Source organism: Panthera uncia (assembly GCF_023721935.1).
Source record: "Panthera uncia isolate 11264 chromosome D3 unlocalized genomic scaffold, Puncia_PCG_1.0 HiC_scaffold_8, whole genome shotgun sequence".
Lineage (NCBI taxonomy): Eukaryota > Metazoa > Chordata > Mammalia > Carnivora > Felidae > Panthera > Panthera uncia.
The window spans coordinates 24,579,907-24,597,861 of NW_026057586.1; the positions used below are offsets into that span (position 1 = coordinate 24,579,907).

Consider the following 17,955-nt stretch of genomic DNA (forward strand, 5'->3'; position numbering starts at 1 on the left):
ATATATATATACACACACACACACATATATACGTATATATGTGTATATATATATACACATATATACGTATATATACACACACACACACGTGTGTGTGTGTATATATGTGTATATATATACATATACATGTATATATGTGTATATATATGTATATATGTGTGTGTGTATATGTATACACACACACACCCCTTATATAAGGTAAGATGTCCAGTATTCTTTAAAAGAAATGTTTAAATGACTACTAGATAAGAGGCTGAGGATTTCAGGGGCACCTGGGTGGCTCACTCAGTTAAGCATCCGACTTTGACTCAGGTCATGATCTCACAGTTCATGAGCTTGAGCCCAGCATCAGACTCTCTGCTGTTGAGTGTAGAGCTTGCTTCAGATCCTCTGTCTCCCCTTCTCTCTGCCCCTGCCCCATGTGTGTGCATTCTCTTTCTCTCTTTAACAATGAAAACATTTTTTAAAAATCTGGGGTTCACCTGGAAAGTGAGCTTCAGCGGATTTAAAAAAAAAAAAAAACAACTGAGGATTTCTTTTTTTTTTTTTTTTTTTTAATTTTTTTTAACGTTTATTTATTTTTGAGACAGAGACAGAGCATGAACAGGGGAGGAGCAGAGAGAGAGGGAGACACAGAATGTGAAACAGGCTCCAGGCTCTGAGCTGTCAGCACAGAGTCCGACGCGGGGCTCGAACTCACGGGCCGTGAGATCATGACCTGAGCCGAAGTCGGATGCTTAACCGACCGAGCCACCCAGGCACCCCAAAACAACTGAGGATTTCAGGCAACCTTTTCCTAGAATCCTTATCTTACAAGCAGGAACTAGAGGGGCGGGTGGGGATATAGGAGGCAGGAATCCAGTAAGAGGGTTCAGATCTACCAAACAAAACCTATGGACTGTAGCTTATTAAGTGTAAGACTCCCAGGTGTCGCTCCAGCTCCGAGTTGTGGGTCCTGTCTAAAGGAGATTGTGCTCTTGTACTGATGTCCTATATTCTCTGAAATTAAAAATTCATCTTCTGTTCCTCTAGCTCTGTGCTAAGCTTTTGTTTTAATTCCAACAGATTGTCAAAATTTTAAACCTTTATACTCCCCTGAATGAATTTGAAGAACGGGTAACCGTGGCCTTTATACGAACAATCCAGGTGAGTTTTAAAAATCTTCATCAATTTTATAAAAATCTTGGTCTAAACCTACTAAAGGAAATCAAAGTTTAGGTTTTAGCCTTGCTTCTCTTTATTAATAAATTTTTAGTTATATTCTATGCCAAAGAACCTTACATTCTTAGGCTTTTCCTTTAGGTAAACACTAACCATATCACCTATAAATAACTTTATATATATATATATATATATATATATATATATGATATACACACACACACAAGACTGAACTTTTGTCATCTCTGCTCAGATTTTAGACCTAGTCTAAGTATTGTTTGCCACTATCACTTCACTGAACTATAGCACCAAATAGAATTAACAAAGTAAGCAGAAGATCTGCCCCACCCATGAACTGAACTAAGAAATATTTTTTAAGAAAACAATTTGAGCTCTCTAGTCTTGTCTCTAAGACATAATATTTGCCCTTGGGAATACGCTTGAGAGAAAATATATTAGGGAAATGATTATTTAAATCTGTCTTGAGATTATGGGATTTTTTTTTTTTTTTTTTTTACTTAACAATGAGCTTCCTAAAGCTGAGCCATAGAGGATTTGAGCTGAATGCCTAATTTTTATGTGTGACTGTGGCTGATAGCATCTGCATAATGAATCACATCCAGATGACTCAAAAACAGTGATAGTTTCTCCTGTTGTTATAAATGGGGAACATCTTGAGGAGATACAATACTTTCTCACGCCTCTAAACCTCTTTAGCTAGTGAAGTGACACCAACATATGAAACACAGATAAAAAGAAATGGAGGCAAATGATCAGAGGAGTCAGGAAAGGGGGATTAAAATCGGGGTTTATCAAAGACACTGAAGAACCTTGAGAAGACATGAGGTATAAGAAGCTATTCCCTTTGACGTATACTTGGGGTTCTATTCAGAGCACCTTACAGCATTTCATTGTAGAGATCCAGGGATAGAGAAAGTCAGCAATGGCAAATAAACAAACTCCAGCATTGTGTATAAGTAGAGAACAGACGCCTGCAGGTCAAGGGCGGGAAGCCAAGTCAGATAGAAGGTTGTTCTTCCAAGGGCAGGAGAGAAGATGTAGTGACAGTCAGACCACAGGGAAAAGCAGACAGAGGTTTGACCTACACGGCTATTTCACGAGGCAGGGACACTGATGTGGAAAGATCCAGTTAGGACACAGCTGTAGTTAGCTACTGAAATTAGAGGAAGAGTTTGATGACAGAAGAGAAGCTACTGGGCTGTCTGACTCAGCGCTGATTTTTATGGGGCAATGATAATTTACACGAACCAAAGTATGAGTTTAGGAAGTCTTATTTGGCTTTAAATATCTAAGACACACACATCAGAGGGAGAGCTGGAACTGCTTGTTGACAGAGGCACTGTTTAGGAGAGTAGCCAGGCCAAAGGTCAAAGAATACTGCCATGTCAGACTTTGGCTTTGAACTGAGGGCACAGACAAAAGGCAGCAGAGGTCGAGCAGATGGCCTCTGAAGATCCAAGTCAGGTTCTGAGTCTTCTTCAGCTACCAATTTCAGTAGCTGGCAATACTATCAAAAATTTTCGGTTTTGGGGGTGTCTGGGTGGCTCAGTCAGGTAAGCGTCCAACTTCGGCTCAGGTCATGATCTCACAGTTCATGGGTTCAAGCCCCGTGTCGGGCTCTGCACTGACAACTCGGAGCCTGGGGCCAGCTTCGGGTTTTGTCTCCCCCCCTCTCTCTCTCTGCCCTTCCCTCCCTCCCCCCACCTCTCAAAAATGAATAAACATTAAAAAATTAAATCGACAGCTGGAAATTGAAAGCATTTTCCATTCATTGTCCATGTAGGTACACCTTTATGCGCTCCACAGCCACCATAGAATCCCCTCTCAATCCTATGCCCACACTGATTTTGTTCTAGAAACCTGTTTCCCAACACTTTTCAAAAACTACTGCGTTATTACTGACCTCAGCCCTGCTTGAAGGCTTTAGAAAACCGGAGGTGCTAGGAACATTAGTCAGATGTGATGTGCTAATGAATGCGGGGGGAGTTTAGCACATCAGCATCCTCAGCCTTCTCCAAAACGGGGAAATAATGAAACGTGTAGAAAGTTACAACATGTCAAAGTGTTGTCACTACCTGAGGCAATGGGTGTGGCTTCCTAACAAGGGGGGGGGGGGGAAGCTTTCACAGTTGAAGCTCGTAGGAGACGACCTGTGTTTTTACAGATTCAGGCTGTGTTGATTTTCCTCTTGGAAGCACTCAGTGAACCAGTCTCAGCAGCGTTTATAAAAGTACAGTTGTACCTGGGTTCACGGTTCAGAGGTTGATGGGATGTGCACAGGCAGAAGGTACAAAGGAACATGTAAAGATCAGAGCAAACACGGGACTCACCTAGTGCCAGACACCATCCTATGTACTAAACACGATGTGCGCTCTATAAGTAATCACATCTGACATGCAGCTACTGGTATTCTGTGTGCCTGCCTAGATTTTATGTTCCTCGTGACTGCGTGTGTGTGTGTGTGTGTGTGTGTGTGTGTGTGTGTGTGTGGTTTTCGTAGTATACCATTTTGATTCCCTGCTTTCATTTTCTGTATATATATTTTTTTAGTTATTAGTAGTCACCTTGTTGATCACAGTTAACATCTGAAACTCTCAACAACCTAATTTAAGTTTATTTATTTTTGAGACAGAGACAGAGCATGAACAGGGGAGGGGCAGAGAGAGAGGGAGACACAGAATCGGAAGCAGGCTCCAGGCTCTGAGCTGTCAGCCCAGACCCTGACGCGGGGCTTGAACTCACAGACCGCGAGATCATTACCTGGGCTGAAGTCGGACACCCAACCGACTGAGCCACCTAGGTGCCCCACAACAACCTAATTTAAATAATACCAACTCAGTTTCAGGAGTACGCGAGTTCCACTGCTACCCATCTCTGTCCTTCTGTCATTATTTTGTTATTGTCACAGGCCACGTGTGTTCCACATATGTTCCCATTGACAGAAATTTATCATTGTTTTCTGTATCTGTATAAACTGTATAGGAAAAAGGAATTACAAACCAAAAGTCCGCTGCTGGCTTTTACATTTACCTATGTTCTTTATTTCTCCTGTGGCTTTGAGTTACTGTCCAGTGACCTTTTATTTCAGCCTGTAGGACTTTCTTTTGTTTCTTCTGCTTTTGTTTATCTGGAAAGGACTCCATTTCCCCTTCATTGTTGAGGGATGGTTTTGGATGTAGAGTTTTTGGTTAACAGTTTCTTTCAGGACTCCCTTCTGACCTCCATGGTTTCTGATGAGAAATCCATTCATAATCTTCCTTGAGGACACCTTGTTGTATGCAGGAGTCCTTTCTCTCCTGCTGCTTTCAAGATTCCCTCCTTGTTGTTGGGCTTTGATAATTTGACTCTAATGTGTCTCAGTGTGAATCTTTTTGATCTCACTTGGGTCTTTTTTTTTTTTTTTTTTTTTTTAAATCTTGCTTGGAGTTTGTTGAGTTTCTTGGAGGGGGGAGAGAGGGGTGTCTTTCATCAGATTTGGGACATTTTTGACCATTATTTCTTCAGATATTTTCTTCCCCTTTCTCTTTTCTCTTTCTGGACTATTGTGACATATATGTTGTATGCTTTATGGTGTCCCATGGGTCCCTCAGGTTCTGTTCGCTTTTATTCATCTTTTTTCTATGTGTTCCTCCATCTGGATAGTTTCAGTTGCCTTATCTGCAAGTTCACTGATCATTTCTTCTGCCTGCCCAAGTCTGCTGTTGAACCCCTTTAGTAAACTGAAAAGTTTCCTTTCAGTCATTATACTTTTCCTAAAATGTCTGGCTGCAAATAGAGAGGGAAAGGAAAGAGGCTTAAATCTTCCAATTGATGCCACTGGGGGAAGCCACCGTATCCCAAAAGAAGCCAAAATCAAGGCAGGCATCTGTGCCAGTCCATCAGGGAATGCCAGACCAACAAGTGCACAACCCCAAATTTTTGGAGGACAAGCTTCCACTGCCTGCCCTGCCACACTGGCCAGCTTCTCCAGGAGTGTGGGCTTCTCCCCCAACAGCTGCAAGGGGCTGGAGACTGGGGAATAGTGGCTGGTTCATACATACTGCTCTCTTAGTGAACATAAGCAGCCTCCCCCTTCATCAGGCATACTCCTCCTCGTTGTAAGTGTCCAGTCAGTTTCCAGAGTTCCAAGAGAGTTGATAGCAATTGCTTTCTCCAGCTCAATGGTTGCTTCAATGGAGGGACTGAGCCCCAGTGCTTCCCACTCTGCCATTTTATATGCTGTCACTCTCCCCATTCCAGTTTACAGATGAGAAAACTAAGGTGTAGACAGGTTCAGAAATTTGCCCAGGGTGGTACCAGATCAGAGCTCAGGCTGTCTGTTTCCGGAGCCCACGGTCTTAACCACTTCACTACAGTACCTGTCCACATGATTTGCACCTGAAATGTAGTTTTTCTATTCTAGCATTAGGGGAGAGCTTAAAGTCATCTCCAACAGGCCTACAACAGGGCTCCTCTCCTGCCAAATAACCCCAGGGACAGGGAGGCCACGTTTTCCCAAAGCCCAACCTAATTGTGTTAAATATTTCCATGATACATGCTAATTCACTTTTGTGAGTTCACCTAAACTGGCTATCTTTAGGTGTTTTAAGTATTTTACATGGTCTCACTCTTCCCCACAGGCACAACTACAAGAGCGGAATGACCCTCAGCAACTGCTGTTAGACTTCAAGCACATGTTTCCGGTGTTGTTTCCATTTAACCCATCCTCTCTGACCATGGACTCCATCCACATCCCAGCATATCTCAATCTGGAGTTCCTCAATGAGGTCTGACAAGGCACCTTCCCACCTTTGGCTCCATCTCCAATGAGAGCAAGAAGGAAATCTATACTGTAAAGTGAATTCAAGGATCTATTAAATCTTTAAAAGTGGATCACATCAGAGACTGAGAACCTGCACAGAGTGCTGAACTATACGAAATAAGACACATCTGTCATTATTTTTTGTACCTACTACTCAGAATAAAACACTTGAGATATGGACAGTTTTTTTAAGTATATGATTTCAGTCTAAATGAGTTCATATTATAATAATCTACAGCCACCAAGCAGTCCCCATGGCCATATAAAAGGTGCCAATCTGTAAAATGGAAACTGCCTAGTTTTGATCTTTCCATATAACTGGAGAATGCCCAAAGTAAAAGAATATTAAAAATATGTAAATCACATAAATTGCCTTCAGAGGACTTTTAACAAATAACGGTACTAATAACCCTGATACTGTTGCATACTGGATAACATTTTTCCAGGTCAACAAACCACAGGTGCAGATGAGTTTGTGGGGAGATGTTCTGAGAACAAAAATACAGGGGCCTTGTGAGAAGTTTTTCAAAAATATTTTGAATGCCTGGTGATGCAGAGACGGTGGTGTAACTGACATCCCAATGAAACATTCCGAGTACTGGGAAAGTGAAATTATAAGACTCAGTCCCTAATGTGCTTAAACCCTTTTTGCATAGTCTTGGGTTTATGAAGGAATAATGCTAAAAATGCTGTGGTCCCAAGGGGGCACCTGGGTGGCTCATTTGGTTGAGCATCCAACTTCTGCTCAGGTTATGATCTCGCAGTTTGTGAGTTCGAGCCCTGCATCAGGCCCTGTGCTGACAGCTCAGAGCCTGGAGCCTGCTTCAGATTCTGTGTCTCCCTCTTTGCCCCTCCCCTACTCACACACTTTCAAAAATGAATAAATGTTAAAAAAAAATTTTTTTTCAAATGCTATGGTCCCAAACTTAAAATGTGAGCAAGATGGAAAGATATTCTTTGCTTCTAATGCTAGTCCAATGAAAATGTGCATAAGCTAAATATTAGAAAAGAAAACCAAGTTTTATTTACAGATTAAAAACCAAACAAGTTCATATGAAAGCCTGCAATGCCCTTAATGCCATAAAACTTCCAATAAGAGCATCATATAATTCACTGTAATTCCAGATGATCAAAATAGTAAAGGAAAAAAACTTCATCTTGAAAACTGGATTATTTGAAAAAACCTTTTTACAAAAACCTTTTTAAAATCAGGGATTATTATTACCCAAGTTCTTTGGGTTTGTGTATGTGTGTGTGTTCTTTTTAAAGAGTGAGAATAACCTATGTCCCCTTTTCAGGTTATTTTCAATATTTTTTTTTTTTAAATTAACACATAAACATCGGAAATATCTCTGCTTTGAAAAAAAGGATTAAAGAATATTCAGTGAAATAGTACAGATTTTGTTTGTTGCTTTTATCGGTTTTTCCCTTGTCTCTTCAAAGGAGGCATTGGTTAGAAAACCCTGCATAGTTCTCCACGCCCACTTTTTTAAATTTTTTTCCATATTTCTAGTAGATTAACAGTATGCTGTTCCCATGACCAAACACCATCTGTTCTGCAAAACCAAGGAGAGCCTATTACGCTGAGAAGATAAGACTTCTCCGTGAACCGCAGGTAGAACATCTCCCCCCCCCCCCCCCACACACACACCCTGTTACTCAGCCAGGCAACTAGGAAGGCTGCCAGAAACATCACACACTCCAAGCCCTGAAGGGTCCTGCATACTGTGCCCTTTCGCCTCCACTTTCTCTGCCATTCTTGCGGCTGCTGGGGTAGGACAAGGCCCAGCACCTGGGCGAAGACTCTTGACCATCCTGTCCAAATCCGTGTCTCCAGCGTGACCCCTCCGCAGTAAACATGCTGGCTCCTCTTGGCTATCTGCAGAGCCGTGCCTGACCCTCGGCCCAGTACACTTAAGTTCATCTGACACCCACAACAGACTTTGGAAGGCCAGTCTAAACCTACTAGGTCTGTGGCTACCTCTTTTAAAGTTGTTTATTAAGTATAATTTGCCTGTTGCTGCACTTTAGTTTAAAATGGAGTCTCTCATGTAAGGACTGTCCTTAATCTTCAAGGTAGCCCCAAGTGGCTTTGTTTAGAGTGTGTTAAGGAGTTTGAAGGGCAGGGATTCCATAAAAGCAATGGTTTACTGTCCTTACATTCTGTCGTACATCCTCCTCCTCTCTATCCCTGTGGGTCACTACCTCTGCTGTCACTGGGTAATCACTAGGTGCCAAGGACTCATTGAATAAAAGCTTGGCAATTAAATGCAGGGCGGGAGCGGGGGTGGGGCATTATGAATAGTCCTCTACTTAGTCCAAGAAATGGCAGATTAAGTTCTTTTCCAGAAGAGAGAGAGCTTTCACTGGAGCTATGTTTAATTTATGTATGCTTTAAAAACAAATGGTCTTTTATAGAGCACTGAATAAAGAAACACAGTGATTGGTTAATGTTTCGATCGGCCCTATTTAACACTTGGAGACTGGAAGGAGCATCGTCAGAGAAACTTGAATCGCTTATTAGCATTTTTATTTTTCGCATTTTTAAAGTTAAACATTATCCACCTTCATGAAATCAATGACTTAATGTAACTTAATTCAACATCAAGGTTTGAACTGTGCACTAGATAGCTGTCTTTATTTTTTACTGTTTAAAATTTAGTCGACACCCCTCTCACCATGTGCCTTCGGCAGTTACTAAGATAACTGAGTCGCCAATTATTTCTCTGGAATAAGTGTTGCCGTGGGAAGAATGTTAACATTCGACACCATGGTGGACTTTTGATTGGTCTCTTGAAACAGCATTTTAAAGATTACCCAAGAATCAAATATTTATAGGCAGTTTGTGTTTTAGGTATAAGAGGGAGCCTCTCTGCTTACTGTGCGTAGTAATGTGCGTGATGTACCTATTAATAATCAGAGCTGATAACAGATCTCCTCCGTGTGTTCTCCCTGGATCGTCATAGCTGCGGTGAGGTGTACGGTACCTGGAGAGCAGAGTAGACCCAAAGGAAAATACTGTTCTTCCCCTTTCAGTAGGACTTTCTTCCCTTGATTGTCCTATACCATGAAATTTTCAGGCTTTTATAAAAACAAAACCGAACCAGGAACTTGGAACCCTTAGAAAAAAATTAATACTGCTGCCACCAATACACCACTATTTAGAGTTTTCATGCATTAAGATTATAGTGAATAAACTAGAATCCCTTTCTTTTGCATCTATGTAATTGTTTTCATACGTTTGACCTAATTCTAGACAGCAAGGGATACCCTGAATTGAAGCACTTCTATCCTGCCTATGGGACTAAAGGGTTACTACAGTGTGACAGCATGGGGCGGGACCCCATAGTTTATCCTCATAGAATATTTCTCTGCAGTCAATTTCTCAGTTAATTTGCTGCATGAGCCAAATAGCCAAAATTCCTTTTTTTGTATATGTTGGTGCCATAATTAGAGAATTAGGGAGTGTAGAAAAATTAGAGGTTAATGCCAATGACAAATATAGAACTGGGTTTTTTTCTTATAAAGGTCATTAGATACTAAAGATTGGTTTTCCTAAAGACATTTCTAATTCTAATAAAGGCAATCAGAAGTGAATTTAAGCTACTTTCTAAAACGATACTGTATCAGAATAACCCAGATTTGGATATAACATTTTGCCAGCAACTGATGTTTAGATGAAAGACTGCTTCTCTGTAAAGGGTTCACCTCCAATCCCGGGGTGAATCTAACATTGTAAGAGGAAATACTACTGATAAAAATATTTTTTCATTTTGAAAAATCTGTAAACTACACCTTTGTTTATAGAAAGATGCTTGTATTAGTCACTGTAATATTCAGCTGTGGATAAAAATTTGTGGAAATAAATACTTTTGAATAAAGTGGTGTGCCACATCTAAATGAACTTTAAAACTCTGCGGGTATCTATTGGCTGAAAAGTTTATTTTTAATGCCTGCTTGAGAAACTTCATTCCAGGGCCCCCTACGTCCAAACATGCACCATGATCATTTAAACACGGGGTTGGCAAGCTTCAGCCCACGCGTTGGATGTGGGGGAAAACTTTCCCTGGAAAATAGACTTATTGAGCAATTACTTTAAAGCTACAGAATTCAAACAAGGTAGTTTGGTGTAGGAAGACCAGTAGATCCATGGTACAGGGCACAGAGCCCAGAGAGTGACTCAGTCCTTTGTATAACTTTGCACATGGCATTAAAAAATAGTGGGAAAATATCTATAAGATCTGTGTGGAGGAGTTTATAATGTAAGTGAAACAATGACAACCTGGAGAAATTCTATCACATTTACAGATCGGAAGACTCAATACCACAAAAGCGTTGTCAGTTGTCTCCAAGTTGATCTACGTACAGAATCAAAAAATCTCAACAGTTTTTTGGTGAAAATTGACCAGCTAATTCTAAAATTGACATAGAAATGCAAAGACCCAGGGATAAGGAAAACCTTCCTTCAGAGAAAGGGAAAACTTTCCTGACGAGCGTCAAGACTTAGTATAAAACTTCAGTAATTAAGATGTGTGGAAAAGGCACAGATAGACAAATTGGCCAATGGAACATCGTAGCCCAGAAACAACACTTATACAGAAGCACGGGTGCATTTCTTACCTACGGGAGCACACACCAAAACGCCCTGGAAATCTTTGAAAGCTACATCACAGTCCCACCCATAGGTATAGAAATAAGGCTTCTCTGGGGATGGTGCCCTTCAACACCCATCACCAGGAACCGCTATGAAGTATTTCATGACACACAAATACTGGTCAGTAAAAAGTTACCTCTGAAACCCAACTTCCAACCTGAGAACGGGCTCCCCCTCTTTTCTGAGTGGCTGAGGGAAGAATAAACTCTTCAGGACAGCTTTCACCTCATACCCAGAGAGGTCTAGGCTTACCATCAAGACCTCAACACGAAAACCGTCTGCAAAGAGCCAAAATTTCATACAGGACACACTTAACGACTTAGAGTTGAGAAAGAAAAGCAGCCCGACATCCGGGACCTGGTCTTGCCCTTAGAGCGAGGCCTGGGTGGCGTGAGAAGGAGGACGGGCCCTACAGTGTCTCCCTTCACACCAAGTCTCACAAAACAACAGACAGGGTCGCTCTCTGAATAAGTGAGACAACACGAGACCACTTGGTAGTTCTAAGCACGAAGACAAGACCACTGGCAAATCACACGCTGCCACGCCTGTCCTCTCCCAGCTAACAGGAGTGAATGCAACTTCACCAGCTGCCATTAGTCCAGCTCAGACCCGCCTCCTCCTGGATAGGCTTATATTACCCAAAGACTTGTTCCTACTTCCAGACAGCACCCAACTCAGAGTGAAGCCCTGCTTCTCTGGACTCTCCTCAAATCACCTAACCACCTCCTAATACCCTCTCACTGAGATGCCTCTCCACCCCCTAAGCCCTGCCCCTGCTGAGTGATCTCCCTTGTTGCAGCCTGTATCAAAGCCCGCACAGAACCGCTCAAACAAGGGTGTGTTCCAGGAGGAGTCTGGCTGAAGGGCATCAACATAGTGTTTCTCCCCATCCACCAACATGAGCAATTTGCAGAGTAAAATTAGAACCAAAGAAGTATAGACATGTGCCTATGGCTATATCACTAAGTGTAATTCTAAGCCTTGGTAAGGATGTAGACACTGCAAATAACTTTTAACACGTGGAGGAGAAAAACACAGATATATATCCTTCACCTCAGTTTGTGACAATGTCTTAAGGTTATTACAATACACCAAGATTTGCGGCAAACTTGAGAAAGTTCAGCAAATCGGCATCTATTTCGGTCTACATTTCATTTTTTAAAAATGTTAATTCATGGGGCGCCTGAGTGGCTCAGTCGGTTAAGCGTCCGACTTCGGCTCAGGTCATGATCTCTTGGTCCATGAGTTCGAGCCCCGCATCATGCTCTGTGTTGACAGCTCAGAACCTGGAGCCTGCTTCAGATTCTGTGTCTCCCTCTCTGTCTGTCCCTCCCCTGCTCACACTCTCTCTCTCTCTCAAAAATAAATAAAGATTAAAAAAAACTTTTTTTAATATTTATTCATGAGTGAGAGAGAGGGAGAGAGAGAGAATGAGAGCAGGGGCAGGGGAGGGGCAGAGAGAGAGAGAGGGAGACACAGAATCCGAAGCAGGCTCCAGGCTCTGAGCTGTCAGCACAGAGCCCAACATGGGGCTCAAACTCATGAACCACAAGATCATGACCTGAGCTGAAGTCTGACACTTAACCGACTGAGCCACCCAGGTGCCCCTACATTTCATTTCTGATGTGCTTGTTTAGTAACTTGAACTTTCTGACGAGTAGGTATTTGTTGTGAAGGCAAAACCACACCAGAGGTAATAATTGCCTTTTTAACGATCAAAAATTGAAGTTGTCACCAAAGCAGATTAACAGTGAGCACATATGTAATATTCCAAACTACTGAAGATTAGCAAACTCTCTTCTGTCATTCAAATTCATATGCTCATTTTGAAAATTTTTTCTATCTCCTAATGACTTCACCAGCTCTCCCTAGTTTCCATTACTGAAACTACTAAGGCCATTGCTGCTTAAGCTACCATTAATTTTGAGTATTATAGGATGTTTAAGTATAGGAAAATTATCCAGAAAATGTGGGAGATAAGGCTGAGGCTTAATATTTATGAAATCTTAATTAAATCTTAATATTAGAATTTACAGGTTTACAATAGAGTGGCTGATTTCCAGTTTTATACTAAGCTACTTGTTTTTCCCCCAAAATAAGTACAGAAATAATACATTAAAAAAAAAATACTGAAAGCTAAATGTCTAAGACTTTACATCTCATGAGAGGTTTCGTGTCTAGGCCAAAAAAATTATAAAATAACTAATTTGGATATCCATACTTAGTGTAATATATATTGGCTGTATGGCTAAACATGAAAAGGACTACATATTTTAGAAAATAATTTGTTTCAGATAATTTTGGGGCTTACTTGAAAGATCCTTTTGCATTCTTATATTGAGAAAGTTAAAAACCTATAATAAAGTTATAAAAACAAAATAATAAACAACCATACACTCTTGATTTAGATTCCCTAATTGGTAATATTTTGCCATATTTGCTTCCTCTCTTTCTGTCAGTATATTTGTATGCATTTTTTTTTCTGAGTCACTGTAAAAAGGATGTCTGCAATTCATATTCTTCACCACAGCTGCTCCTAAGAAAAGAGGACAATCTCCCACATTTCTACAATAAAATTAACATCAGGAAAAGTAATGTCAATACAACTATCTCATATAACTTATATTAAAGTTCCTCCCAAATGTCCCAATTCTGTTCTTTTGAGTTGCGGTTTTTTTGGTTTTTTTGTTTTGTTTTATTTTGCTTTGGAGTTTTTTGGTTTGTTGTTGCTGTTGTTTTTTAGAGTAGTTGCTTTTAACCCAGTTTCCAATTAGAGATCCCACATTGCATTTGACTGTTAATCCCTAGTTCCTTTAATACCAGCCTTTTTTTTTTTTTTTTTTTTTTCACAACATCGATATTTTTGAAGACTTTAGGTCAGTTGCTTTGCAGAACACCTCTTCATTTGGATTTATCTGATTGTTTCCTTAGGATTACATTCCAGTCAGACATTTTTTGGAGAGATCCCACATGGGTGAGGTTGTGTCCCCAATGCTCCAAGGGGATGTATGGTGTTAGCTTCTCCCATTATTGGTGATGTTAAGCTTTGTCATTTGGTTAAGGTGGTAATATTCCCAAGATTTCTCTTTTGTGAGGGTACATTTTCCTCTTCATGATACTCTGAGACTATGTAAATGCCCTTACATATATTTACAGGTTCTTATATATGTAAACCATTTACCCAAGGGTTTTAGGATCTATCGATTTTAGTGACATTTCTTTTTTGTTTGTTTAATGTGTATATTTTTGAGTCAGAGAGTGAGTGGAGGAGGGGGAGAGAGAGGGGGAGACACAGAATCCAAAGCAGGTTCCAAGCTCCAAGCTGTCGGCACAGAGCCCCACGTGGGGCTTGAATCTGTAAACCGTGAGATCATGACCTGAGCCGAAGTCGGACGCTCAACTGACTGAGCCACCCAGGCACCCTGTTTACCCATTTTAAATAAATGTTGACACTGAATTCAGTAACAAATGTGAGCAATTGCACAGTACCTTTTGTCTAACCAGAGGACACTGCTGAAGCAGAACTCTTGATTGACAGGGAGTGCAAAATGCCAGAGCTCCAACTTCTCATTCATGGGCTAAGCTATACAAATCCAAATTCATCATAGCAACTTAGAAAGGTCAGTATGCAATATGAGAGGGTGTAGGTTGCATGAAAGTCTGTGTAATTGCTAATACAGGGCTTCCTGCCTGACACTGAAGGTCACTTACCCAACAGCCTTTTCCAGTTTTCATCCTTACTGGCAGAGCCTGCTTTCCAAGATAGAAATTGAAAAACACAGACCTGTTTTTCCAGCCACTTTTGCAACTACAGCATGGGCAAACAACCCAATTCTGGCCGAGGAACAGAAGAGAAAGATGTCCCTTCTTGATAAAGACATGGTAAATACTCACCTTCCTCTCTTTGAACATGGTTTTGTGCAGACATGATGCCTACAGCTGTAACAACTAAAAGCCTGAGTGCTTGATGACATGGTAATGCTTGGAGGCTTCTTGTTATGTGAAACAATGAAAACTTTATTGTGTAAGACAGTTTAAGTCAAGTCTTCTGTCATTTGCAGCCCAAACCATCCGAACCAATAATTAGCCCTAGAGGAAAAAATAAGCCTTGAACACGGGAACTATAATGGCAAAAAAATACTAACACTGGGTTACTAGCTGTCACACCCAAATCAAGTTTGAATGCCCCAAGGTTTCCACTATATGCAATGAAATAACTTAACTCCTGTGCATCTGCAATGGTACTTGCTCTGTATCATCTTTGAGAACATTTAAAAAATTGTCACTCAAATCGTTTCCTGTCGGAACCCTGGTCAAGAAAAGGTAAATATCTAGTACTGACTCATTGCCTCACCTCTCCACCTGCCTGAAACCACTTTATCTCACCCACACCTCCTCCCCTGCAGAAAAAAGCTTATAAACCTTCTGAACCTGAGCCATCATACACTGAAAGTAACAGGATTTCTTCCCAAATACTGTATTTCTTCCTCTAAAGAAGATTCACTTAACATTCACCTTTCATTTTGTACAACATATACCTTAGCTAATGATACCTGTCCTCTCTTCTACCCTACTCCTCTATTCTATATCCTGTAAATGCCAAAGACAATACGGGCCTGGGGCATTTGAGGATCAGGGCTCAAAATTCTAATTCAGCAATTTTTCTAGATTTGAGGCCTTGGCAAGTTCTTTGGTTTCTCTGGGCCTACGCTTCTTCATTTATAAAATGAAAAAGAAAAACAAAACAAAACATCTATCTCCCGGGGTTGTAGAATGACCCTCAGAATTTGTCCGATGTGTAAAAATTGTATATTATTCCATTTTATGTAATTATTGTACCACCTGGGTATAAGAATTATAAACAGTGTAAGTGCCTGGCACAATGCTGGGCACACAGTATCCAAAAGATAGTAGCTTTTATTACAACTCTCTGTTAATCATCAGAAAATGCAGGTGTAAAATATCATCTAGCAGGTGGGATGCTTTGACCTTAGTCAGAATTCTATTGACTATATACATTTGTTGTGAAAAAGTAGTTTGCCTTTTTTTTTTTAAAGTTAGTAACTCTCAGAACGTACCTATGTATTAAATCGACTATCAATTTCCAGCATTCACACAAATTAAAGTAACAGGAGAAAAGGAATAAATCTGAGGGTCTTTTTAGTTTTACAGCTGATGGCAGTTTGGGTTACAAGAAGGTATATACTTGCACAATTCAACCAATTTAAGATTTGCACATGTGACCACATGGAAACTCTGCCTTAAGCAAAGCTGTAAATGTTGATGTCTAACGTGACATGAGCCAAGTGTTCATGGACTTAAGAGTATAACTTAACCCTCTCATCTGCCATTTCACTTTCCTCCATTTTCAGTTACCCAAAGTCACTTGTGGTCAACCAGGGTCCCCAAAGCAGATGATTCTCCTTCTAAGGTGTCAGAAGGTCAACGGTAGCCTAAGGCTGTGTCACAATGTCTAGTCCTTTACCTCACTTGACTTCATCAGGTAGACATTTGATCACCTCACATTATCACAAGATATTTTGAGAGATAAAGACCACATTCAGATAACTTTTATTACAGTATGCTGTGTGCTATTGTTAATCTCTTACTGTACCTAAATTATAAACTTTATCATAGGTATGTACATATAGGAAAAAAAAACATAGTATATATAGGACTTGGTACTACTTAGTTTCAGGCATCCCCTAGGGATCTTGGACCTTATCTCCCTCCCCTCTCCCCGTAAGCAGGGGAGGAGTCCCTGAGGGTTCACAGAAAACCTCAAGGCAACCCACGGCAGCTTCCCAGGCATAGGAACCTGGCCCACCCCAGAGCCCTGTGACTGCGCCTCCGCCAGCCTGGTGTCCTGTTCGCCCCGGTCTCAGTCAGCTCTCAGCACACACTCCATCACCTGGTTCCTAGAACTCAGATTGCGCAGTGGTCACGTCATCATCGACCAGGGCTCACAGTTACAGCGGCAGAGGCCTTCCTAAAGCTCCCTCATCTCCAGCCTACCCGCTGCCCCTAATCTCCCGACTCCCGGTCCCCAGCCCCACTTCGCCAGACACATTTTCATAATCTTTTCAGGCTCCGGGCTAGCGGCGTCGCCAGCAACGGGGCCTGATCATATAAGGAAAATACTGCGAGCTCATCGGGGGCTATATCGGGGACTCGGGGCGTCCCTGCCCTAAGACACTCACTACACTCCCTCGGACGCCAACCTCCCCACCCCACCACCCTGCTCGGCCTGCCAACTGGCTTCCAGTCCTAGGGTCTCTCTCAAACCCAGGGGCCTAGGCCTCCAGCGGTCCGCGCAGCCGCACTCCGCAGCCAGCCAGCCAGCCCCAGCCAATCCGCTCGTGCCGTCCTCCACGCCCTGCCCACCCCCCAATTTCCGGCCAGCGCGGGCCAGCGCCCCCCATTCCTCTGGCCCCTTCCGCCTTGTGGCTGTCTCGGCGTCGGGATACCTGGTCCAGTGATGATGAAGATTTGCTGGGGGATGAAGGGGAACATTAATTACAGGGGCGAGTAGAGGGGCCAGGGATAGAATGGACAGGGGAGAGTCAAATCATCCTCTCGCTTTAGAGGTAAAATCTTTAAAAGCAAAAATGTGAGGGGGAGATGCGCTGGCAAGGGACGCTCTTTGCTGCAAGGCCCGGCTGCTGGCAGAGTTGTGGTTCCCACGCTAATGCGCAAAGAGGGTGGCGTGTTGTCTAAAAGGAGATAAGCTCCCTCCAGGCAGAGGCCGCAGCCAGCCGGCCGGGCCCGCGAAGTGAGTGAAAGGGCGAGGGCGTGGCTTCGTGGGGCACCGCCCTCACGTCCTTAAGTTGGGGTGTGGGCGGGCGCCCCTCTGCGTCGCTGGAGGGGGAACTCTGCGCCGCGTCTCGCTCGCCGCCATGGCCCTTCTCCGAGGTGAGCGCCGCTAGGGTCTTATCGGCGGCAAGGGGATTTGCTAAAAAGCCCAACCAGAAGGGATTGGTCGGGCCTAGGAGAAAACGTGCTTGTAAGGCACTAGCGACAGCAGGGCAGTTTCCCCTGAGGGTTGAGGACAAGATTTGCCAGCTTCTGAGCTTGAAGGTCAATACCGTTCTTTGCGTAGACCCCGCCCCACCCCGTTAGAACTGGGGCGGTGCCTTAAGCACCCGGCGGTCTAGGGCAGGGGATTGCATCGCGGAGGAGCCGCAGCCTCTGACTTGGTCCGGGGTGGGGAAGGCTTATGGGGAGGAATTGATGGTCTCTTAGGGTCATTTCTGCCCCAGTGACCTGCTCCACCAGATGTGTGGTGGTATTCTGTTGGAAGACCAGCTTGCTCCCTTTC

At 42.5% G+C, this 17,955-nt stretch overlaps 2 protein-coding genes and 2 non-coding genes across 7 annotated transcripts in view; 2 read left to right on the plus strand and 2 right to left on the minus strand.

Annotated features, from left to right (window-relative positions):
* Positions 1-10,237, plus strand: part of MYO5B (myosin VB) — a 341,711-nt gene extending 331,474 nt beyond the window's left edge. The window contains exons 38-39 of the mRNA XM_049620078.1: positions 1,066-1,146; positions 5,802-10,237. Of these exons, the coding sequence (XP_049476035.1) occupies positions 1,066-1,146; positions 5,802-5,954 (234 nt within the window). The 3' untranslated portion in view covers positions 5,955-10,237. The remainder of the gene's footprint in view (positions 1-1,065; positions 1,147-5,801) is intronic.
* A 6,276-nt stretch (positions 10,238-16,513) lies between these two features.
* On the minus strand, positions 16,514-16,596 carry LOC125914953 (small Cajal body-specific RNA 18). The gene has a single exon (XR_007455504.1). It is a non-coding gene; the product is annotated as a small Cajal body-specific RNA 18 (non-coding RNA).
* A 77-nt stretch (positions 16,597-16,673) lies between these two features.
* LOC125914957 (small Cajal body-specific RNA 17) lies at positions 16,674-16,816 on the minus strand. Its single transcript, XR_007455508.1, has one exon. It is a non-coding gene; the product is annotated as a small Cajal body-specific RNA 17 (non-coding RNA).
* Positions 16,808-17,955, plus strand: part of ACAA2 (acetyl-CoA acyltransferase 2) — a 33,940-nt gene continuing 32,792 nt past the window's right edge. For 3 of the 4 annotated variants that reach the window (XR_007455362.1, XM_049620081.1, XM_049620080.1), the window contains exon 1: positions 16,808-17,549. Coding sequence is in view for 3 of the 4 variants with exons in the window: in XM_049620081.1 (XP_049476038.1) it covers positions 17,534-17,549 (16 nt within the window). In the remaining variant the exon portion in view is untranslated. The remainder of the gene's footprint in view (positions 17,550-17,955) is intronic. The other variant, XM_049620079.1, reaches the window with a different exon arrangement.